Source organism: Opisthocomus hoazin, chromosome 2 (genome assembly GCF_030867145.1).
Source record: "Opisthocomus hoazin isolate bOpiHoa1 chromosome 2, bOpiHoa1.hap1, whole genome shotgun sequence".
Taxonomy (NCBI): Eukaryota; Metazoa; Chordata; class Aves; order Opisthocomiformes; family Opisthocomidae; genus Opisthocomus; species Opisthocomus hoazin.
In genome coordinates, this window is record NC_134415.1 from 78,250,672 (window position 1) to 78,275,090 (window position 24,419).

Consider the following 24,419-nt stretch of genomic DNA (forward strand, 5'->3'; position numbering starts at 1 on the left):
CATATAAATATTTTACTCGGGGCAACAGGTCATTCTCCAACCATGGGAGGGAACTTCAATCCCTTCTTGACACATAGAATTCCATCAGCACAGAACAGAACAGGAATCTCATCTTTAGAATTAAAAGTAAGTGCTTACTGACCATTTTCTTATATTATGCATATGCTGCTTCTCAATTAAATACGCTTTCTAAATTTTTTTTAAAAGTGGCATAGTTCTACATTGTTACACATGTGATTCTTTATTCATTTTTACATTTCAGTTTATACAATTTTCTTGAATACTTATGTGTTTTCCTGTACACGCATTCACTGGTAGCTTTTTCCTCACCGAAGGCAACCAGAAGACCTGAAAATGTGGAAAAAAAAATTGTTACATTCAAAACAAACAAAAAATTCAGTAACTTTCACACAAAACTTCGGTTTGAAATACAATTTGCTAAATGCAAGTATTACCCAGGAAACAAAAAAGGTCAAAGGCAGCTTTGCATTTTCATATAAACATTATGTATGTGAATTTGTATACACAACTCACAGATATGAACATATACATAAGGCCACAATATGTGTTGTAACAGAGCTGCATTTTGTGCTACAGTCAAGATTTTCTGAAACAGAAAGCTATACACATACAATGTGTTTTGTACAATGACGATGAAAACTCATTTATCCTAATGGCTACATTGTCTGCATCAATTAGAGGAGCCCACTATTGAAATGTTTGGCCAACTACATGCAATTCTTCTAGAAATTTGATCATCAGGTGCAGTCATGTGCAATAATCACCAAACATCAAATAACCCTTTTCATAATCTCATCAACCTCCATACTAAAACTTGCTAAAATGGTCTGCCCTGCTGCTTTCACTGAGAGAAGAAATTCGTTTGTACGTTGGTTAGAAACCTTCTTTCACAGCCAGTTAGTTTCCAGTTTACATCTAATCATTCCACATCAACACTGCTCTTTGGCTTAATTTTTTTTTTCCTTGCTTACTCCAAAGTTACAGACATACTTACACAAGTCACTTATATTCTCTCATCTTTTGTTTTTCTAGATGAAGCCAACTGATTTTTATCTTCTTGATAAAACAGGCTTTTCACATCCACGGTAATTTTCAGAACCCCACTCTGTACCTCGTCTAGTTTAAATTCATCCCTCTTAGTGACTTTAAAAATAGTCCAAATAAGGTATGACCAAGATCTTGTACAGTCACACTGATATATCACTTGCTTTGATAGAAATAACTCACTTCATGTAGTTTAGGATTGTACTTACTCTGTCTCCCAAATCTTTTCTTCTGTTATTTTTGACATTCTAGTTCAGAGCAGAAATTTCATAGCAATTTTAAAGTGCAAAATCTTACCTTTTATAGACAAGACATTATGATATTTCTATTCTTACAATCCAAAAAACAATTATTCCCATATGATGCGCTTATTCTCCTCCAAACTTAATGTTACCAGTAACTTTAAATTATATGCTAAATAGGACTACACCTAAGACATTACATGGGGGTACTCTACCTGTAGCCAACTTCCAATTTCAGACTCCTTCTTTCAACACAATCTACTGTCATTTCCCATTAGCAATTCTTTACATTATGCATCCTACTTAATTTCTCATATGGCACTATATTGAATCTTTTTTATGAAGTACAGAGTAAATCTACTTCATTTCCTTTGTCAATAAATTATTTTATAAAAATATACTCATTTACCCCAACAAAATCTACCTTTACTATACCATTTTTTTAACCTCTGTGCCTTTGCTTATCCTAATTTGTTTCCTATGTCCCATATAGTTGCACGTAACACTTCCTCCGCCTCTCCTTCAAACACATTTGTTACTTTCCAACCTCATGGCACCTGATAGGTGTATTAAGAGTCTTTGCTGAAAGACTGCTTTCATACTTCTAATATTTTCATAATTGAGACCTAGGTTAGCTTTCCTACCAGGTTTCCAGTGGGAAGACATTGTTGCTGTAAGGTCACTGATTAAATGTGTGACTGTCCTGGTTCTAACAGAACCTGAGTGCATTACACTTCAGAGCCTATTGCCTAGCCTGTACCTATTCACTGAGAATTAAAAAAAAAAAAAAACAAAAAAACAAAAAAACAACAAAAAAAACCCCACACAAACCTCTCACGAATTAGGATCTTAAGCCTTATTTCCAAAGCACGGTTACCTCCACAAATGAATTCAGCAGCCTAAGCAGCACTTCAAGCCAGTTTGGTATCCACAAGTTGCTCAATCCCTTGTTGTTCACATGCTGTCCTTAGATTTTTATCTGATAACATCCAGACAGTACTTGACTTTCCACTGGTATGATGGGCACGCACAACACTGCCTCAAATTCTGGCATAAGTGGGCCTAACTACCTGGAGTACAAGCAAGGCTTGACAGGACTCTCATAAGAAGGATCCTCCCATATACCTTGCCTACGATATCCAGTCCAGTAAGCATTCTTAAAACAGGAAGGACCACCAGAAAGTCATCTTTCCTAATTAGTATTTTGCACAGGTGCATTAATTCATCCACAAACCTACTGTTAAGGCACTGATGCATGAAATGCAGATCTGTTTTCAAATCCCACATCTGCCTGACTTAGAAGAAAGAGCTATCTTTCCCTGCTCTCCCAAATAAGATAAACGTGGTACTTGTTTACATACCTGACTCTAGGAGAGGACTCCAAACTAAGAATATTGAAAGAAGACTTCAGCCTTACTCTTTTGGGCAGGGGAATACTCAGTTTATACTTTCTCAGCATTTCTAGACAGCTTCTCATTCACTGTACTCACTTTTGTGGACTAAGAGGACCACTTCTTGCACTGAGCGTTGCGGGAGCCTTAGAGCCTAACATGAGACTACGGATTCTTGTATGCAGCAAAGTATGTACAGGTTTGGCAGTCCAAAATTACATAGTGTAGCACTAAATACTTCTTTAGCCTGAAGACCTAGTCTTGTTTAACTCACCTAGTCTGTGGGGCACACTGAGAAATAGGCTTCCTGTGTAATGCAGACGGTCTGACTGCCTGGGACGGGACACCAGCTGGGTGGACCACATACTACTCCTGATCCATGTGGCCAGGTTTTCTCCCTGCAGAAACCACATGTCTGTAACCTGAAGAATCAGCACCTGAGAATACGTGGGCCACACCCAGCTCTCATTCTGAAATACAGTTTGGATAAATCCAGGGCATCCCCAGACTGAGAGAGCACTCCAAGATTTCAGACCATAGACTTCAGAAACACTGAACATCCTGGAAATCAATAGGAACTCAAACGCGGACACGGAAGTCATTTTTGAAGTTGAGATGTACTGTTCAAAATTTTGCCTTTCACGTTATAAACTTTTATCACCAAATTCTGTTGCATTCTGCTACTATAATTGGACATTTCAAAAATGTGGCTTTTCCCTGGCCCCCACCATGTTTAGTCTTTAGATGATTCTGTCTGCTCATATTTGCATTTACAATTTTTTTTGGCGAACTGCAGATACCATTTTGTGACCATTTATTTTAAGTAGGTACATAGTATCCATTGAGAGAAAGAAAAAACTGATGTGCCTTTTGTTAGGAAAAAAAAAAAAGCTATATTGATGTTACTCTTCAGGGAAATTCTAACTTTTAAACCAGTCATCAGCTATGATGATAACTAACACTACTAACACTCATTTTTTTTGTTGTACTGCTGTTTAACTGTACATGATTATAAGAAGTTATATATTCAAGCTTGATTATTTTCATGCAAATACACGGCTGGCTAATGGGGAGAACAGCTGCTGCTTAGCAACTGGAAGAACAGAGAAAGGGGGTGACTTGCTTTGTAACAGAAAACTGGATGAAACCTCAGAGAGAGTACATACAGCACCTGGAGATGCCAGGGAAAATGGGTGGTAGTTCTTTCTAACCATGACATCTCCTTTTGCAACTATTCAGATCCTAGGATGTCAGCATTTTCAGGTAATAACGGACAAACTACAAGAAAATGCATATATAGTAGATGCATACACACACGGGCATGAACAACAAATAAAACAGGTGCTAAAGACAAACCCTGATACACAAGCTGAAACGTAGGAAATCCAGAAACAGGCTTTGTGTCTGTTATCTACTGTATGGGTTAAACCGACCTTTAGACTTCAGCAATTTAAACTAGCGATCAACTTACGCTACCACAAGCCAAGACTGGTGGAAGAAGTGTTCTCTTTCTTCCTACTGCTCAAATTCAGCCCCTGAACCACCTCCTTCACTGTGCAAGCACAGGCTTTCACACACCTACACAACGAGGCAGATCAGGGACCTGTTCTAGGTTAAACTAACCCATATTTTTTAGTTGGATCGCTTTTACCTGGATCAGTTTCCAAATCCAGTTTATTATGCAGCTATTCAAACACTTGCACTTACAGAAGGAGGAGGGCAGGGGACCTCCCGTGACAGTGCTGACTCAAACCTTTTCTGAAAATAATTCTTACCTTGCTCTGACCCTGCAGACTAACTGCTTTACTTGACTGCAAGAAGAATTTGTAAGCAGAAGTGCGCTCTAAGAAATGAAGGGAAACTGAAAAGGTACAGCTCAGAAAGCATGTCAGTTCCACATAAATGACTGCATGACTTGGATCAAGCCATTTTCCGAGAGTAACATTCAACACTTTCAGAAATCAAATTAATACCTCACATGAACAGGAAACTAGTTCTAGGTTAGGTATCAAGTGTCCTTGTCTCAGTTTACGTTAGGTTTATCAACTGTTCTGCTGTCTTCCTTTTGCAACAGTTCTTCCTAATTCAAAGCACGGTTCTCTGATTTAATAATCAACAAAAAATTTTGTAATGAAATCGAAGACTCTGAGTGACATGCTTCAGTGAATCCCGCTTTATGCTTCTAACAAGTTACTTATTCCAGTTATCTACACTGTTCTATTGTGGGTAATTGCTTTCTCTTCAGCAGGACTACCAGATATGAACTTGGGAGTGCACCTCACGCACCACACTCACTTAGAAGCAGCCAGAATCCTCCCGTAGCTTAAATGTCTTGGATTACACATAAACCCATCTGACATGCAGATACACATTATGTTCTGCCAGCTACATACAGGACAACAGAATGTAGCAGTGGACAGGTATCCCCTAGCACAGAAGCAGACTGCTGATGTCGTAGGATCTTAAACTCAAGCAGGAAGGGGCAATGGAGTACATTTGCCAGTCTTCAAAGACATGAAGCTGTCAGTGAAACAAACAGTGGTGGGAAGATACGATCCTCAGGAACGCCGACGATCACGTGAACACAAAGACAACAGAGCACGGAATGCAGTAATGCAAAAACAGGGCAGTGTCCCTACCAAAGTCCTACAGAAAACGAGGGAAATGTATTCGTTTAGAAGCAGTACAAAATGTATTCAAATAACAAGAGTTAGAGATGCTATTTGTTAACATGCTTCACCAGTAACCTCCTAGTGCTTCATTAGCCCTTGTGAAATTCAAGTATTCATAAGAGCATTCTTGCAGTTCCACAGGTTTTCCAAATATTAGCCTTGCAAATGTAAATAACTGTCACAAAAAATAAAGTTGTAGCTCAGTTACGACGAAAATAGTTTGGGTTTCAACCCTATTTCAGCCACTACTTCTGTGATGCAAGATTTCTTGATGACTAGGTAGTTTGACCTTTTTTTTTTTTCCTGTTTGCATAAAAATGAGTTTAAGGGGGAAAACAGAAGTGAGCTAGAGAAAATAAACAGCTTACAAAGAAAGAGTAGGAAACCAGTTACCCTTGAGCAGACAGGCACGCTTCCTGTTCATTACAATGAAAAAATGAAGGGTAGCAACTGCCTGACCTGTCTTTTGTTCAAATCTAAAACCAAAACATATGTAAGCAAAATGCGAAACATATGTTTTACATATTGGACTTCTGTCAGATTTTGTAGATTTGTACGTTTGTCTCATACCATCCAGTCTTGCACGCATATGTAACAGTATCAGTCTAAGTATATGTAAGAATATCTGGCCTTTTTACAGACTGATCTTCCACACTGCCAACTCTGAATATTCAGTGTGGGGATTTTTTTTTCTTCCCCCAAAATCCTCAGCCCCGAGACAAAGAGGCTGCAACAGGAACCCCAACTCAAGGTTCTAGCTATTAATTTAAACGAAAGCCTGCACGAGGGAGCTGGAAAACACAATTAAAGCACACTCTCCTAACGGCCCGAGGACAAAACGAGAGAAACCTCAACCCTCGTAAATTTTGCCCAAACTAACGAGGGGGGGGGGCACGGGAAGCGCCTAGCTCTCGGGACCCCCTTCCGATGAAGACAGGTCTCCGAGGGGCCGCCTCGCCCACCGCTGCTGGGGTTCAGGAAGCCGGGCCCCCGACCCCAGCCTCAGGGCGCCCGACCCCAGCCGGAGACGGCCCGAGGTTGCGGCCTCAGCACGGCGAAACGGCAGCACGCCGCTCCCCCTCCACCGCCAGGTACCAGGGCGGGCGGCTCCCCGCCCCCTCCCTCCCGGGTCGCAGGAAGGTAACGGGCAGCCGCGGAGAGCGGGGGGAAAAAAGCGGGGAGAGGGAGGGGGGAGGAGCGGAAGAGGCCGGCGAGGCGGGGCTGAGCCGCCCGGGGGGCCGGCGGGGAGGCTGCCCGCAGGACGCGGCCCGGCCCCCGCCGCTCCGCCGCAGCGCGCCCGGCCCGGCCCGGCCCCGGCCCCACCCCGCCGCCGCCCTCCGACAGGCCTCGCCCCCCGCCAGCCGCGCGCAGGGGCCGTTACAACCGGAGGAGAGCGCTACCCGAGCGGTGCCGCCCCGCCCGTCCCGACGGCGGGAGGCTTCCCCGTCTCCCTCCTCGCCCCCCTTTTTGTTTGTTTTCAGTCAGCCGCCGCGGCCTGCGGAGAACTCACCTTCCCGCAGCGAGGCGGCTCGGCATCCAAAATGGCGGCCGACCCAGCTTAACCCCATCGTGTCCCAGCAGCGCTCCGTCCCTTCCCGTCCCATCCGCGACTCGGGATTCCGCAGCCTCACCCCAGGCCGCGCGGCCGATCGCCGAGTCACCGAGCCCCCCCTCCCTCCCCGCGCGGGGAGGAGGCGGAGAAGTGCTGGAAAGATTCCCCCCACACCCACGCGCACTCGCGCCCCGCCTGCTGAGCCCACGCGAAAGCCGGAGGGGGTTGGAGGGGGCGGGTGTGTGCGCTGGGGAGTGACACCTCCTCCCCCCCGCCCCGACACACGGCCCGTCCACCTCCCCGCTCCCCCAGTGGTTGCGTCCGTGACATCATCATCATGGCAACAACAGCTGCAGCCCGCAGCCGGGCAGCCGCCGCTGCCGCCGTGTCCGCGCCGCTGCGGGGGGACGGGCCCGCGCTGCCCGGCGGGCGCTCGCGGCCGGCCGGGCTCTAGAGCCCGCGGGGCGCCCCGGCCGAGCGCGCGCCGCCGCGCACGCGCCCGGAGGAGCCGCCGCCGCAGCAGGAGGAGGCGGCGGCGGCGCGAGGCGGGGAAGAGAGAGAGAAAGAGAGAGAGAGAGAGCGCGCGCGCGCGAGCGGCGACAGAGAGGGAAGGCGCGTGCGAGGGCGCGCGCCTGTGTGTGTGTGTGAGGCTGTGTGCGCGCCGGCGGGGCGTGCGCGCGAGGAGCGGCCGGCGGGGGGGCTGCGCTCGCTGGCTGGCTGCGGCGGGGGGAGCCGCGCGGGCTCGGCGCTCGCTCGCTCGCTCCCTGCCTCAGTGCGTGCCTCGGCGGCGGCGGCGGCCAACAACATGTTCTCAGTGCGGATCGTGACTGCCGACTACTACATGGGCAGCCCGCTGCCCGGCCTGGACCCCTGCCAGTCCCGCTTCCGAGAGGCCCCGACCGGGCGGGTGCCCGTCGTGAGAGTCTTCGGCGCCACCCCTGCAGGTAAGGGACGACCACCCCCCCCCCACCGCCGCCGCCGCCCCTCGGGCGGGGACGGCCCCGCTGCGGCGCGGGTCCCGCTGGCGCCGGGCCCGCCGCCGTGTCCCGTCCCCCTCCCCTCGGCGGCGCAGGCAGCGGCGGCTCCTGCTCTTTGTGGCTGGGTCGCGCCCCCTCCCCCCCCCGCCGTTGCGGCGCGTCTCACCTGCCAGCGGCGGCTGCGAGGAAGCGCACCGGGCCCAGCCGGCCCCCGCTGCCGCGGAGGGTACCTGCCGCGGGGGAGCCCGGCGGGCGGAGGCGTCGTGCCGCGTCCCTCCCGGGCCGGTGGAAGCCGCAGGTGTGGACCGAGGTGGAGGGGCTGGCGGCCGCCGGGGCTTTGTGCGCGGCGCGGGGGCTGCCCCGAGCGAGCGGCGGCAGCTGTGCGAGCGCGGGGGGCGGCCGCGCCCCGCGCCCCCGCGGAGGGCAGCGTGACGGCGCGGGGGGCGCCGGCGGCGCGCCGGGAGCGGGGGGGGGAGCTGTTACCGCGGGGCGGGCCCGCGGGGGGGAAGCTCGGAGCGCCGTGCCGAGTGGGACCCCTGCAGCACCCGGGCAGCGGGGGGGCTGCCGCTGGCCTGACGCTGGCGTGGTGCGGATCGCGTGAGGCGGCAGGCGTTGGTGCTGCACTGCAGAAGGGAACGTCCTCACCGCTGGCCACATGTTGCCCCCTGAGACTTCCGAATGTCACATCCTGCTCCTGCGTTGCCTCCTCTCTGTGGGCTCGTGGTCGTAGTCTTCGCGCGTCTCGAGTGTCTCTCTGACCGTCACAACGAATTTGATATTTAGGAAAATGAATTTAATATTTGTTGTAGTTTACCCATACATTAAACGTTAGGTTGGAAAAAGAACCCTGTTCTCGAGGTGTTGGACGCGTTCAGCGTCCTTGCTTGTGATCCCTTTATACTTAAGTTGTGTAATGCTGACCTTGGGAATTAAGGCATTTCTGCGTATTTTACTGACTTACGTGTTGAAAATAAGGTGTTGGTATGTACGTTAAATGTTAGGCAAGGCAAAAAAAACCTGTAATAAAAAAGCGTAGTAAGGGTATCTTTACCCAGTTATTTATGGTAGAGCAAATGATTTTTTTTGTTGTTTTGTTTTTTTTATTTTATTTAGAATTATCTGTTCCCTGTTTAGGCACAGAGGAATGTGAGATATAAAAGCTGTTGTGATCTGATGCATCTACAGCTCCAAATTATTAAGTGGATGAGTGGGATTAATAGATACAATATTGAAGTAGTGCGACCCATTTCATTGTAGTTCTAATTTTGCATACAAAGGAGATATTATGTAATAATATTTATGTAATGGCATGAGTAACTATTTCATTATTTAAAAATGTAGAGCCTGAGGTTGTCTGGCAGGTAGCAGGCTTTCTGTGCGTGCATGTGGTTAACTCATTAAGGCTTATTTTCTTTTAAGAAAATGTGTAGGCTATGCCATATCGCGAGTGTGGCATCATAAAGTAAACAGTGGAGTAGTTTAGCTGTCCAGCTATTAGGAACACAGTAGGAAATCCCTGGCTTCCCAAACCATAAACTTTAATATTAGTTTGCATAATAGAAGTGTTTCTAATTCGTCTTGGTTAGAGGAGGCACTTCACTGCAGTCTGCAAAGGAGTGTGACTTGGCTATCTTCTGTTTATTTCTGTGTTAAACTTTTTAATGGTGCTTTTTTTCCTTTCTATACCTTTAGTAATGTTCGCTAACAAGCTTCAAGAATTTCTTATTACATGTCTGCATTATTTTTTCTTTTCAGAAAAAGGAGGCAAATGTAATTCTGTCTCTTTTCAGAGGTGTTGGACCTAAACAGTCATTGTCGGAAGTAACGTATGTGACTTCATAGAGGGCTATACAATTGTTTACTTGAGAGTTAAAAAATTAAATTAAGTAAAATCATTTAAACCTACATTTTCTTCCTCCGCAAAGAAAATGTCATAACAAAACCAGCTTCTACTACGCTGCATAAGACAATGGGTTGTACTTATTGTTTGGCTTACAGGCAGTGTGATGCTTGTCTTCAGTTGAGTTGGTCTGGATAAGAATAACCCTTTCTCACTGGGTTTAATGTGTATGTCTTGCCTGCAGGAAAGGTGCTCAGTTGCCATGCTGCCTGTGTGACAGCAAACCACTGTGTCTGTGGAGGCTGCTTCACCTCCGGCATGATTAGCTCTGGACGAATCGTGGTATGTTTAAAGCTGTGTGTCCATGCTGTGCAGCTAATTGGGAGTCAGGTTCAGAACAGACTCCAAATTCCACCTGCTGAGTGAAGGGGGATTGATTGGTATGTGGAAGTGGCTTATGCAGATCTCCAGAAAGTCAAACGTCTAGCAGCACTGTGTCTTCTGTCTGGTATCAGCTATGGACGTTGGTTCTGAAGACACCTACCTGCTCTTTCTGCCTCTTCTTCTGGAGGTGTTGTGCTCAGTGAGGTATATGAATGACAGGGATTGCCAGTGTTCTTATCTTTGAGGGCTTTTGTGTAATCCTCTACTCGACAATTGATTTGCAAAGGTTTGCTGGTACGATCTATAAAATTAAAGTGGCTTGTGGTATGGTAGTTGAGGGAGGTAAAAACCAGACACATTATCAAATTGTGACAGCTTTCCCCGTCAATTAAAAATAACAGAAGGAGGAACTCCTGGAAGGGATTGTGTTGGCAATAACTTTTGACAACTTCTTTAGGTCTTCTGAAGAAGAAATCTCAACGTATTTAGCAAGACCATGTGACTCATCTCTTGATGTCCTGAATCTTTGTGTAATAAGAGCTTGAAAGGCAAGGAATCAAAATTTTGTTTAAGCCCAAAAATCCACCTACTATTTTCTGTTGTTCTGTGCAATGCAAAGAGTATAATTCTGACTACAATAGCAAAAGATGAAGTGAAGCACTACTAGAATTTATGTTTGGAGGTTCCTTAGCTGATTGAGCCATTTCATTCCATTTCCGCATTTGGTATTTGAAGCAGGCTGGCGTGTCTGTTGACGTAGAGACTTGGACAAAAGTCTAATTTCAGAAATGCTACAACACTGCTGTGGTGGTAATACAATGAAAGCAATGTTAGCTTCACGCTTTGTTGTATAAGATCATAGGTATTATTTGATAAAGTAGTCTCTGGATCTCTAAAGGAGTCTCTAATATTGCTGCTTATATTTAAAAACAATAGGTTTTAATTCACTGGGTAGCGCTCAACTATGAAACAAAATTTCATTATCTTCTCAGGGAGTATTTCTTTTCTGCTAGCTAGCCATTTTTGAAAATGCTTTTCATAAAAAAAAGAAAAGCCTTTGAGAAATTGTGAGGCCTGTTTATTAGAGTGAAATCATAAAGAAAACTGAATTTTCTGTTTACATATGGTCTTTTGTTTAATTGGTAATTCTTGAATTGTCATTCTTGCTTCTAAGTTGTGGCGTATGGAGGTGTCAAAGTTTTGATTTATTTCCTACTAGCTTTTGGCCTTTTCAGGCTCTCGGAGTCTTTCCTCAAGATTTCACTGACCACTTTGAAAGAAGTTTGTGAATGCTTGCCTGGATATTTCTGTCAGGTGTTTATTTAACTACAGGAAGACAGAACCAAACTGTAAATCCATCCATAGAGAAACTGGGATGAGCCTAGATGTCATGTGAGGAGAGACATTAACAAATGAGCGAAGGTTGCTAAATTGTCACTTCACTCAACAAGACTGAGTGCAGGTAGCTGAGGACGCTAATCATAAACCACGTACAAGATACCCATTGGTGTATGATAATGAGTATTTTAAAACAGGTAGTTGAAGTATTTTTAAAAATCAGAATTCTGATTTGGGTGTGATTTGAGGCTGATATACCTGATAAATTTTACAGAAATAAGTACACATTTTAGAATTGGTTTTTGAAGGGTGTTAGACTGAGAAATGTCTTCAATGGACAGGAGGGCCTTTGGAGAAGGCAGATTAGGAATTTGCCTAAGAAAAAGCAATGTGTAATTTGAGGGATAATATTACTTCACAGTCCTCAGCTGCTGCTTTATATATTTGTCTCTTTTTGAAGGACTTTGTATTTTACATTATGAAATCACTGATCCAAAAACGAATCTTACTTCAGGGCAGCACAAAAACTCAGCCGAAGAAGAGGATGTTTTCAAGTTACTCTTGCATGCTTTTGACGCCAAATTTTTCTGAGGCTAGGTGTAATTTATAGGAGGGGTTTACAGTCAGCAAAACCTGAATGCATTTCAGGTAGGTGTCTAAGCTTGGTGGCTTCGCTTCCCCATGGTTTTCTGAGAGGGGGGGAAAAAAGCAGAGGCAAATGCTTCAGCTCAAATCTGGCTTCCTTCCAGCAGCAGTAGCTCTGGTATGACTCAGTGAGGGGGCCTGCTTATCTTCTTTCTTCTGTTCTTCCCTCCCCTTTCTCCCTTCACTAACCTGGCTGGGCTGTATATCTGATCCCATCCCAGTGTCTTCTCCATTGCTGCTCACTTGAGAACGAACGAGCTCATTGCAGGAACTTGCTGCTTTCTATGCTCAGCTTGTGATTAACTTTTTTCTCCCCTCATTTTTGCTACCATTTCAGACGCTGTCCCACAATGGTCATTCACCGCAGACTTCTCCGTTCGTTATCCCTGTTATCCCAGTGTTCACAGCTGAGCATTGTTCTGGTTGCCGCTACTTCCCACATTCCATTTCTCAGAAGTGGGCACTTGTCATTGATAGTCTTCCAGTCCCTTCTGTGCCTTCAAAGTGAGGGTATGAGGACGCAAAATAGGATGCAGCCATTGTGGTGAGGCTTATGCCTCTGCCTTACCTATTCACACCCTCTCCCAAAATATACCAGCATACAACTCTTGATAGGGGTCTATTCTGTGGACTGCAGCATGGCATAGAAGATTTTCAGCATTGTACAGCGTAGCTCTACTTCCAGCATACAATTTCTGCATTTTGCACTGGCAGGCTTGTCGTACTTCTGAAGAGCTATTTGATAAATAGTCTCATGTCCATTTGTTTCTGTTTTCTCCAGAGGTTTATAGCTTCTGTGAGATGTGAACAGGGCTGGAGCAGGAATGAGGAATTTGAGATAATGTATTTATTCTGAGATTGTTCTCAATGTTCGAGTTTTGTCAATAATGTGATTAGAGGTCATTAGCCCGTAACTTACCTGGTTCTTAAAAGGATGTGTTTTCTAGTGTGTAGTGGGGTTTTAGGGGGGGTGGTTCTTAAAAGGATGTGTTTTCTAGTGTGTAGTGGGGTTTTGGGGGGGGGTGGTTTTTCCTTTTGTGTTTGTTGTTTGTTTTTTTTTTCTTTTAACAACCTTCTCCTTTTTTGAGGCATTTGTTACATACTTTGTATAGATGCCTGCTGAGTTGTTTGAGCAATGAGAGGCTGCCTGAATAAACTGTGAGATTCTTCTCCGCTGGTGTGAAACTCATTAAGTAACATATTTAGTACCCATGTATATATGGCTTGCTTTAATTCTGTTCTAAAATAAACTTTAAAATACTGTGACAAAATTGATGTTCTAACTAGAGTCCAGATATTGGTTTCATAACAGTTCTTCTGTTTGCTACTGTAGAGTATCTCTTGGTGAAGTCACTGAATATATTAGTGCTTTTGTAATTCAATCAAAACAACCTGAACGAATGTGTAACTGGCGCTAGGTGCTTGGAACTCCATTAGTTGCAGACTTCAAAGTGTTTCACAAAGTAGCTGCATCTATATTGGGTCTAACGCAGAACTTGGGACTGATTTTTTATGATCAGTGCATCTGGAAGTAGAACAACAACTTCTCTATCTCAGCTACAACTTCCAGCTCTGTTACATGCTTCTTAAGAGTGCTTTTTGGCTCCTTGTTGAAATATCTTCTTTTTCAGTGTGTAAAATGAACCTCCTCAAAATAACACATTGGCCTGAAAATAGTTGTCTCTCTTATTTTTACCAGAGTTGCACATGCATATCCCAGCTGAGGTTGGCAGGATTAGACAATATGTAAACACTCAGTGAGAAGCAGCTCCTCCTCAGTAATTTTTGCATTCGACAAGATAAACCTCTGGAAGAAGGAAACAAGTGTGGTAACACCATGCTATCTGTTTCTTCTCAGTCTCTTGTTTAAAGTTCCAGTATTGATCATTTAATAGCCTGTTCTGCTAACTGTTGTCATTACCCTGTTTTTGTCCTTTACCCTTGATTGACTTGATTGACCTCTGTGTGCAGTGGGCCTCTGAGAAGGATGATGATGACAATGAAAATGTAACCATTTGGAAAGAGGCAGCATGAGCACTCACACTAAAAGATTTACAGTGGCTGTTCAGTCTCACAGATGAAGCAGCTGAAATCTTTCAGAATGATTGAACAGGGTCACTGGAGATTCAGTCTCATATTAAGGGAGATGTGCTGATCAAAATCTCAGGACCATTAGCAGTCAGCTGTTTTGTGTTTGTTTGTTTGTTTAATTAAGCGTTCTGTATCTCCAGCTATTGCAAAGCCAGCTTCTGAAGAGCCAGCATCTCATCCTCCTCATCTGTCATCTTTGGATGTTGAGTTGACAGCTGATGAACTTGCTTCTTTCTCTGTGTCCAACGTGTCATATGTACTGTCCCTGTGTGTTACAATCGTGTGTGTTTTTTAAGTTCCTATATGTGTCTCTTGTGTATTACATTTATTCTATGGGGGAAAATTGTTTCCCTGTCTGTTGAAATGCTATCTCATGTTTGAGGAACGTGTTCCCGACAGACAGCAAGGTATACCTATGTAAAGAAAAGAATGGCTTTGCTTAGGGTCCCACATCAAATCAATAGCAGAACTGATAGTACAATGAAGAAGCTACTGTCTACAAGCAGTATTATTTCTGTGCTACTACCCTGCCCAATAATAAATTAATGTAAACAATAAAATAATGTTCTTTTATATGTTGACTGAAGCTATAGTTGTGGTAATGAGTATAACATTACGGCCTAGGCTTGATTAACAAGGTCCAGGGATCTGTTGCAAAAATCTGCCATGAGATCTGTATACTTAGGCTGTACTTGCGCTGTTATTCATGATATTTGTATGTATTCTGGTGAAAGCAATAATTTTGAGGAATACAGTGGAATAATCAAGTATATGAGCTTGCAAACAGGCAGTATTTTTCCACCTGTGATACACTTACTTTAAGACTGAGGATAGAGCCCAAAATATACAAGAATCTAAACAAATACCAGAGAAGTTTGTACTAGATACAGGGACTGTCTGAAATGCCAGTGTTTGCGTAGGCTTCATTCATGCATGTTTGTTAAGGTTCTTTTCTTTCAAGAGCTGCTTTTTATTACAGACAAGTTATAAGGTGTGTAGAAGTTTGCGGGGTTTTTGGCAGGGGCATTTAAATAAAACTTTATGCTTGCTGGCTGGGGTGGGCCATATGGCTTATTAGGGAACCATTTGATATCTGTATACTCCAGCGTTTCTGTGATCAGCATGTAGACAGCCGTTTCAGATAACTTCTTCCCCCACTCGTATATATGCAGTCCATCATGTTGACTGCATGTTTATGAGTTCATGTTATGTGACCTTGGTGTACATGTGCATGCCTTCTCAGGTTCCCAAATTGTGGAGACATCGTCTTTGGAGATATTCGAAAGGCATCTGGATGTGGTCCTGGGCAACCAGCTCTAGGTGGCCCTGCTGGAGCAGGGGATTTGGACCAGGTTACCTCCAGAGGTCCCTTCCAGCCTCAGCCATTCCATGATTACTGAGATTACTCTTGCCATCAGTGAGTATCCAGATGCTCTGTACAGCCTGTTCATGTGTCCAGGTAAACACAGTTGCGTCCAAATGGTGTGGAAGGGTTGCCAGGTAGCTATCTGTGAAGTTGATTACCCTGCAGCTTTAAAAGTTACTGGAAGGTTTTGGCAGTGGTAGTGAAAACTGATTTAGATTTAGAAAGAAGAAGAAAAGAAAGAATATTCACTGCAGAGACCGTTGCTACATTGGGTTTGTCCTTCAGTGACAGGTTCTTTTCTTAAAAATTGCAGAGAAAGTAGGAGCAACCGCTGCTTATTTACATTCAAGTTGTGCCTCTGTACTGTTTGCTGACTAAACCAGTGTTTACTACAGCAAGGGAATATGTCCTATTTTAGGTGCAATATCAACATGCGGTACTCAGTGCGAATATTGAAAGGGCTGTGGAATGTTACACCTAATCCATAATACTTGGCTTTACTCCTCAGGGGAGATTTACAATGTAAGTTTTCTGAGTTTTGTATAATGAGTCTTTCATTTTGTGTTTGAAACTACCTAGGTGGGTTTCTGTATAGCACAGGTCTTATTAAGCAGTGGAAATTGGAAACTGGTTCAGCCTTCACTTCTGCAGGTAGTGCCTTCAGATCAGTAATGAACAAATTTTTATTGCTGCCACCCCTATGATATTTAATATCCAGATGAGGAGGTTATTTTCAGGAGTTCTCAATATAGCAGTTTTTATATTTCCTTTTAAAAGTTAGCTAAAATGTTACAAAAGACTTTCATTGCAGATGAATCTTCCTTCATGTTCTTGTATGCTTTTATCCATTGATCATTAAGCAAATGGTTTTGTGGCCTTCACTTTTGTAAGCAGTGAAACCTGTTTTACTGTCTGCAGGAAATTTATAAGAGATCACAGGCCATTTCTTACGTTGAGGTATTTTTTGTAAATACTTGATATCAAATATTTTAATTTTTGAGCTGTTTGAATTAGCTTTGTAGACCTGAGGTGTGACCATCTTCACTGTTAGACCTAAATAGTAGTAGTAAAAAGAACCCAGTTCTGCTGTGAGTGTTATCTGTTTGTCTGTTTCCTACAATAGAAGTATGTTTTCACCCTCAGATCAATGTTGAGGTTGGAAGGGATCTCTAGAGATCATCTAGTTAGTCCAAGCACCCTGCTCAAAGCGGGGTCATCTAGATCAGCTCCAAGGATGGAAACTCCACAACCTGTCTGTGTAAGTTCCAGTGTTTGACCACCCTCACAGTAAAACTAAACAAACAACGGGGGGTTGGGGGTGGGGGAAACACCACAAAAAAACCCTGAAAAAAACACCAAACAAAAACCTACACAAAACTTTTTTTAAAGTTTCTTGTGTTTCAGTTTGTGCTCATTGCCTCTTGTCCATTCGCTGGGCACCACTGAGAAGGATCAGACTAACTCTTCTTTACTGTTTCCTATCAGGTATTTATACACATTGATAAGATCCTTCCTGCTCACCCCCAACCCTTCTCTTCTCGAGGCTACAAAATCCTGGCCTACATGACCTTAATCATCTTCATGGCCTGGCTCCAGTATGTCCATGCCTGTCTTGTGCTGGGGAACCCAGACCTGGACCCAGCACTCCAGAGTGCCTCACCAGTGCTGACTAGAGGGGAAGGGTCATGCCCCTCGACCTGCTGGTGTTGTTCTTCCTAATGCAGCTCAGGACACTGCTGGCTTACTTTGCGACTGAGGCACGTTGTTGGCTTGTCTTCATTCAGGACCGCTGGGTTCTTTTCTGCAAAGCTGCTTTCAGACAGTCTGCTTCCAGCCTATAGTGGTGTATGGAGTTACTCGCCCCGAGTGAGGACTTTGCATTTCGCCTTGCAGGGCTTTGTGAGATTCCTCTCTGCCCATTTCTCCAGCCTGTCAAGGTCCTGCTGAATGTCAGCACCACCCTCTGGTACATAAGGCACTCCTCCAGATCTTATCTGCAAACTTGCTGAGGGTGCACCTGTTCAATGTCCAGGTCATTAATGAAGATGTTAAACAATATTGGCCTCACTATCGACCTCTAGAGTACACCACAGACGACTGGCCTCCGTGTTCCATTATTGCAAGGCTGTTTCTCCTCACTTAAGTTTTCACTTCTCTCCCCGCTGTGGAACAGTCAAATCTGTTTCAGAGTTCTCCAGTGTGTGTGTTGCTGTTACCTCTTCCTTTTTTTAATGTGCCATCCTCTGAGGTGAAAGTACACGCACTTCATTTCATTTCTGATTGCAGCAAGTTTTTTTTTGTGGCTTTTATAAAACTTCCATGTGGATATCTTGGGTGATATGTGATTACTTTCACATAGTATGACTATGTGAAAGTAGTAAATCCTGGGTCTGTGTTTTCTGTTTTTTTATGGTGTGTTTTACCTGAACAGAAGAAGTAGGAATGATGTAGAATAAATGAATATAAGTCATCATTTGACTAGAAAGGTGTTCTGTATCAGAAATACAGTTTTGAATTGTCCAGTGTTTTCCTTAATTCAGAGAAGTGGCATATGTTGTGCATAAAGTGACTTAACTTACCATGGTAAATCAGGTCATTCTTTATTACGTTTTTTTATGTATCGTTCTTAACACATTTGTGTACATTCACATGTACATTTGTAAAACTGCAGTTCCCATGCAGAGATGAATTTAGTATCTTTACAGTCTAGATTCTTGTTTTGAGTCTCATGCGTTAAAAAAAACCAAAAAAACCCCAAAAACCAAACCACCAACAAAACCCCCCACCGTAGGATGGATGGGAAGAACAGAACGAAGTTCAGCTAAGCATTTACAGATCATGCCAGCATGTCAGGTTTTGGTGAGTTTGTGTTCTTATGCCAGCAGTTGGAAACCTAATCAAGGAAATAAGTAATGATTTTTAACCACTGCTATATTAAAGATGAAAGACCTAAGAACAGAAACCAGTTGTTTTAGGCGATGTGCAGATAATGGTGGATAGTCCTCACTCCAAAAAAAGTTATGTTCTGTATAGACGGAGCCTTAAAAGGTGTAGAAAGAGTGATATGTTATGAAAACAGATGGCATGGCAGTATTGTTAGTCATTATTTTGAAGTGGAATTTTGTAGGAGGGATTGCCTGAATAGAAAAACAGGAGGAGGGGAGGATGTGTTGAAAGGAAGGCTGGGAACGGAAAGGAATATGTGGAGCATGTGAGGTGAGCTGGGGGGGGGGGGTTGGAGGAAGGAGAATGCCGAGAGCCAGGACTGCGGAAAATATTGACGATGGAGTTGCAATAACAGGGACCAGTTATCTAAGGCAGCTCCCTTTTGGTTTCAGTTGCCTTGGCTCATGGGGCTGATTCATCCCCTGGAATTTCTTATCTCTAGACTTGTGGCTTGAAGTAGATGAGGTGTTACTTGAGGTTTATTGCTCTGTGCAGTGGGAGAAGAGAGAAAGAAAACAAAGTCCGTCCCTGCCCCCCCACCCCGCCCCCCACTGAGAACTGTCCGAGAACATAGCCGAGGACTACAATAGTCTCATGAGCACCGTGCGGTTTGTGAACATGTTTTGTGTTGCCTGCTTTCATGAAAATTTGTGTTATTGTTTTTAGGTTAAGGGATGTGAAAATGTAAATAAAATGAGTTCTAAATATCTCGTGTTTGTCTTCACAGTGTATCAGTAGAAATAAGCTAAAGCCAGACAGATTTCAAGCCTGACTGCAGTGTGATGCATGCACAAGAAAATGCATCTTTTGCTGGCAGATACGAGATAGATGGGGCCTGCATAATGTAGGTGCGTATGTGGCAGATTTAAAAAACAGAACAAAAACCAAATACAGTGAGAAGCAGGTCACTTCTTCAAGGGATCACCTTTTCTTTAGTGTAAATGGGCTTTTTTGTATGTCATGTTCTTCAGTTCCTTCCATAAAAATCTTACTTGTTTTGTGTAAGCTTGATTTGTTGAAAGAAAACCTTAGCAACATCTTATTCTTTCCAAGTTAGTCTTTGGCTTTTTCAGAATGTCATACTCTTATGGAAACTACTAGCGATACAACATTTTAATTTTATTAATAATTTGGCTTCTGTAGCCATCTGACTCACAGTAAACCATTTAATTTCACTGAATGTTTGAATTCTGTAGTTTTTAAAGGATGAATCATTGCATTTTTTACTTGTGGTACCCTCATGATCAGGGACTTGTTATTTTGCTAGTGGAACATTAATGGTGAGAGGCTGAAGCTTATGCATTTGACAATAAAGTTGTGGAGATAAAATGGTGATGGAGAAACAACAGTAGATCAGAGTGGAGCTGGCCAGAGAACTTTTAGTAAGAAGCTGGTTTAGAAGAAAACCTGGTGACTAAGATTGCAGTGTAACACTTTTATGATCTGAAGATATATGATTTGGCATGCAAGGGTCAGGAGAAGCACAAGTAATGTTTAAAACTGAGTAGTACAACACTTTGGCTGTTTTTGCAGCTGCTCTGCAGCAGCCATCCGTTGAAACTTAAAGCTTTATCACACAGTTGAATCTCTGCACATGCCTCTAAAATAGACTGACACATTTTCAAATCCAGTAATTTGCATTTGTTTCTTCTGTATTGAGTTAATGATTTTGGATGTTTTATGGTGTGGAGTGTTGAACAGGAGTTTCCTTAGTCCAAGAGTCTGATGTTGTAATTGTCACTTTGCATGAATGTTGCTTTCTGAAGCCATCTGATTTTATTTGGCTTATGTTTGGACAAATGCACAGTGTGGTTATTTGTTAGTGCCTTTTCTCTATGAAGTCAGAATTGTGAGGAAGAGGGATGAGGAAGGGAAAGACTGATGCAATATGTTTGCTGAGCTGAGAAGGCTTGGGGGGGGGTATTGTTTGTTTTGGGGTTTTTTTATGGATGTAGGCTCAGTCTGTTGTCCTCAAATAATTGGGTTCTTTATTAACACAGTGTAATTGAGGTTTCAACTGTTCTAGAGCTGAAAATAACTTACTGTTTCAGAGTATTTTGTGAGCTGCTTATAGATGCTGTAATGGGTAACTAAAGAAGGGTAGATGATTTTCTACCAGTTGTGTGTTCTGAAATATTGCACACACTGAAGCTCTGCAGAAGAATTCTGCTGTTTCAGTTCATCAAAACAGTAAAATAGGATACTGCTTGTGCTAGAGGTAGTATATTCACGTGAGGATTGCAGGAAGAGACATAGATGAAGAGAAAAAGAGGGAAAATAAAACTTGGGGAATTAGAAGTCTATTCCATGTACATTCTTGAAGGAGTGTCAACTTTTTTCCTCCTAATCATTATTAAAATGGTTTCTTAATTGCTTCAAACATGCAGTGATCTGTTACAGATACCAGCCATTCCTTCCTGTAACTAGATGTGATGGAGTTAGCTATACTTTGCTATTCTGAATATAGCCTGGCTCTTCAGTGTCTTTAAATCGTATATTTAAATGCATACCCAAAACCGTAGCCTTTTTGGCAGAATAGAACCTAGTATAGCTGTTATGAACCTTATGATACCAATTTCACCAAGATTTTGGATGTTAAAATTTAATATAACTCTGATTTTTCATCTGTTTTTTTTTTTTTTTTTTTGCAATTAAGTCATAATTGGAAAATTGTGCAACTGTTGTATAGATGTCCTTTTATTTTCTTATAGTTTTTAGAAGAGGAGAGGAGGAATGTGTGGTAGGGACAACTACCCACTAAATCTTTGGCTATGTCAATACCAGAATGATTGGGTATGAGTGCAGTTGCTTGTGATTATACTTTGCAGTGTATGTTTCATTTGTTGGTGTTTGTTTTGTTAGGGAAAATTAAAATGGGAAAATACTATTTAAAAATCAGTTTAAAGATGCAACTTATAAGTAAGGGTGATAGTGTCATCTGTACAAAACAAATTACTTCTGGCATCACTTCTGTAGAGTTTACTAGTACTCTTTTTTTGGTGTTGGTTTTCTACATATTCTTAAAAATGGGTTACTGTCACTGATGCCAGCCAAAATCTCTGTGTCGCTTTGTTACTTCTTGGGTAGATTTTTCTATGAGAATTACAGTGCTGGTAAAAAGAATGGTACACTGTGGTTGTCCTAGTGGTGGTGGACTGGACCTTAATTTTAACTCTACCAATTCTTTCCAGTGTTCCAGCTAAGGAATAAACCATGAAATCATAGTTGTGATTACTGTTAGAATACTAATCAATTCTTTTCAAAAGTACAATTTTTCTTTTTTCCTTGTAGTACTTGTATTCTCTCAATTTGAAAAGAAATGTGAGAACCAAATGTAGTACTATGTAATGTCTTAAAAAATCACTTTATGAAAGAAAACAAGATTACATATTCTGAAGTACAGCAGCTGTTTTACAGCATCTGATTACAATGTTTTTTCCAAAGCACTGCGTTGTCAGCAGTCTCTGATTTGAGTTTTTAATGTTTTGTGATTATTAATACATAATATAAAGGAACTCTATATTCTCTGATACTATTGTTTCCAAGCTGGGATTGGAATTGAAAGAGTAAGAGGTTTTAGCATGTAAGGAAGCAGTCTTTTTTTAACCTGTTGGGGTTTTTTTCTATTTTTGATTAGTTTTGAGTTGACCAACAGAATTCATCACTGTAATACATTACATGTTTTACAAGGAGAAAAGTGTTTTTTCATCAACCTATGTTCTAGTAGCTGCCAGCATTTAGAACAAGGAAATCTCCAAGTTGATGTTGGAGGCTAGCCATGTAAAAGGATAAGGCGCCAACTGCATGAAGTGTTGTTTTTCTGGCAAATAGCTTCTGTGTACACTCATCCCTAACGCAGAAGTAAATCGGATCTGAGGTAGTTTCTGCTTTTGTGAGTTATTTGAAGTTCAGCTCTGAATTCATGAAGCATAGGTCACATCTGTAGTGAAAATTGTTGCTCTTTGACTGTTTTTGTAGTTGCACAGTGAGGTCAAGAGCTCTTTTTCCATTCAGGAACTTCGGTCACATTTTAAAATAAGCTCAGTTGTAACTGGACATCATTGTCTCTCATTGCCAAGCTGTATGTTGAACTATTTAGCTTTAAAAAGGCTTCTAAAAATCATCTCTCATGAGGCTTAGTGGTATTTCTGCATAGGCCCAATCATAGACAAAAGGCTTTACTCCAAAGACTGTTTGTAATGGTTGGAATTGTAGTTTTTTGCTAGAATTTGCTCAAGGAATTAAAAAATCAGTTTAAAAAAAATCAGACATTTTCTACTGTTAATAACGAATGTGATGAAAATGGACTGATTTTTTTCCAAAAGTAAGAAATCAACTAGTACAAAAGTAATTGTGGATGCAGTTAAAACTAATAATTTCCATTAAGTGAAAGGTGAAAAAAGTGAGAAATGCAGTAGAAGATGATGTTTGCAATTAATATTCATTTAGAAATGGGCTGCACTTTTTCCAGTGAGGAGACAAATATTTATGTTCTGTAATTGTCTGTTAACAGAGATCTTGATCCCTGGCTATCGAACAGTATCAGCTGCAAAAACAGGATTAATGTGTCAAAAATGTCACATTTAAAGATTTTTGTTAACTTGCCATTGTCGTAGGAAGTCATGCATTAATCGTTCTTTAAGACAGTTTCTTAATAGTTGAGACATTATTAAAATTTCAAGGGACAATATTTCAGTTGGGTGCAAGGAAGTGTGTCAGTAGATGATCTGGCTGATATGGTTCCATAACATCAAGACTTAATTTTTCAAAATTATGTAATACTCACAATTCCTATAAAATCAGTGTATTTCTGTCTGCCTCCAGCAGTTCCACTCTTGCAGTAAGTTTTTTAAATAGAAATGTGCTACAAATGTTTTTATTTAGAAACAATAATTGGAGCCCTGTGTTTTTTCTAATGCGTAATTGTCAAGGGTAGTTAGTTATTTGTAGGAGAGAATAAGCAGAACCCAGAGTCTCATTTGTGATTTGTGTATGAGATTATGTTTTTAGTTCTTTAGGACTGTAATTTTTAAGTGATTGCTATTTTTCATGCAGTCATAAATTCGGGGTTTTGTCTCCCCCACAACTCCTCAGTTCATGTCCTAAACAGGATTTTGTACATCAAGACGTGAAAACCTTATAATAGCAAAATAAATCAAAAGACTTGCCATATCAAACCACTGCTTTTTTAAGCAAAATCTCTGTTGTTTGGTCATTACTTTTACTAATCAGAGTTATTTTAAATTGGATTAAGCTCTTGCAAGAGAATAATTCATTCAAGCTGGTATTTCAAGATTATGTTGAGATTGAAAGCTGAGAATCATTTGTGGAACCTTTTCAAAGACATATGACTGACTTCTAATTTTTCCCCGCAAAGATTTTTTTTTTTGAGTGTTTATCACGTGTATACTGCCTGACTTCATTTTTGTCTGAATGCCATGTATTCAGTTAGCGAATGATTTTGTGCTTTAAAATATGTAAGTAATTCTTAATTTGGTGTTCTAGATGTAGAATCAAGACTGAGAGTTTGAATGACTTGTACAAGGTCAAGAGAAGTTTGAAGTAGGCTTCATCCTCCTTTTCTTGCCTTTAGGTGTCTTAATCACAAAACTGTCATTTGAGATAATATGTACCAGTGCTTCTAAGAATTCCTAACAAGATACGTGCCTTTATGCCATTATACTGTGTGCAGATTTGTGCAGATTTGTGCAGCTAAACTAATGAGCAATAGACTGGAAACGGGCATTGCAGAATATGTATTGAAAAGTCGTAAAACAAAAGGTGTTATTAAAAGGTTATATTTCAAGAGGAACTAAAGATGGCTGTGTTCACCAGTTTCAGCTTATTTCATTAAAGTTTATGCTTTTTTTCATCACACGTTAAGAAAGATTTGGAGTGCTCTGTACTGAT

The 24,419-nt window shown here is 42.3% G+C and overlaps 1 protein-coding gene across 1 annotated transcript in view; it reads left to right on the plus strand.

Moving 5' to 3' along the window:
* The first annotated feature begins 7,466 nt into the window (after positions 1-7,466).
* Positions 7,467-24,419, plus strand: part of REV3L (REV3 like, DNA directed polymerase zeta catalytic subunit) — a 128,665-nt gene continuing 111,712 nt past the window's right edge. Inside the window, exon 1 of the mRNA XM_075414198.1 lies at positions 7,467-7,866. Coding sequence (XP_075270313.1) covers positions 7,728-7,866 — 139 coding nt within the window. The 5' untranslated portion in view covers positions 7,467-7,727. The remainder of the gene's footprint in view (positions 7,867-24,419) is intronic.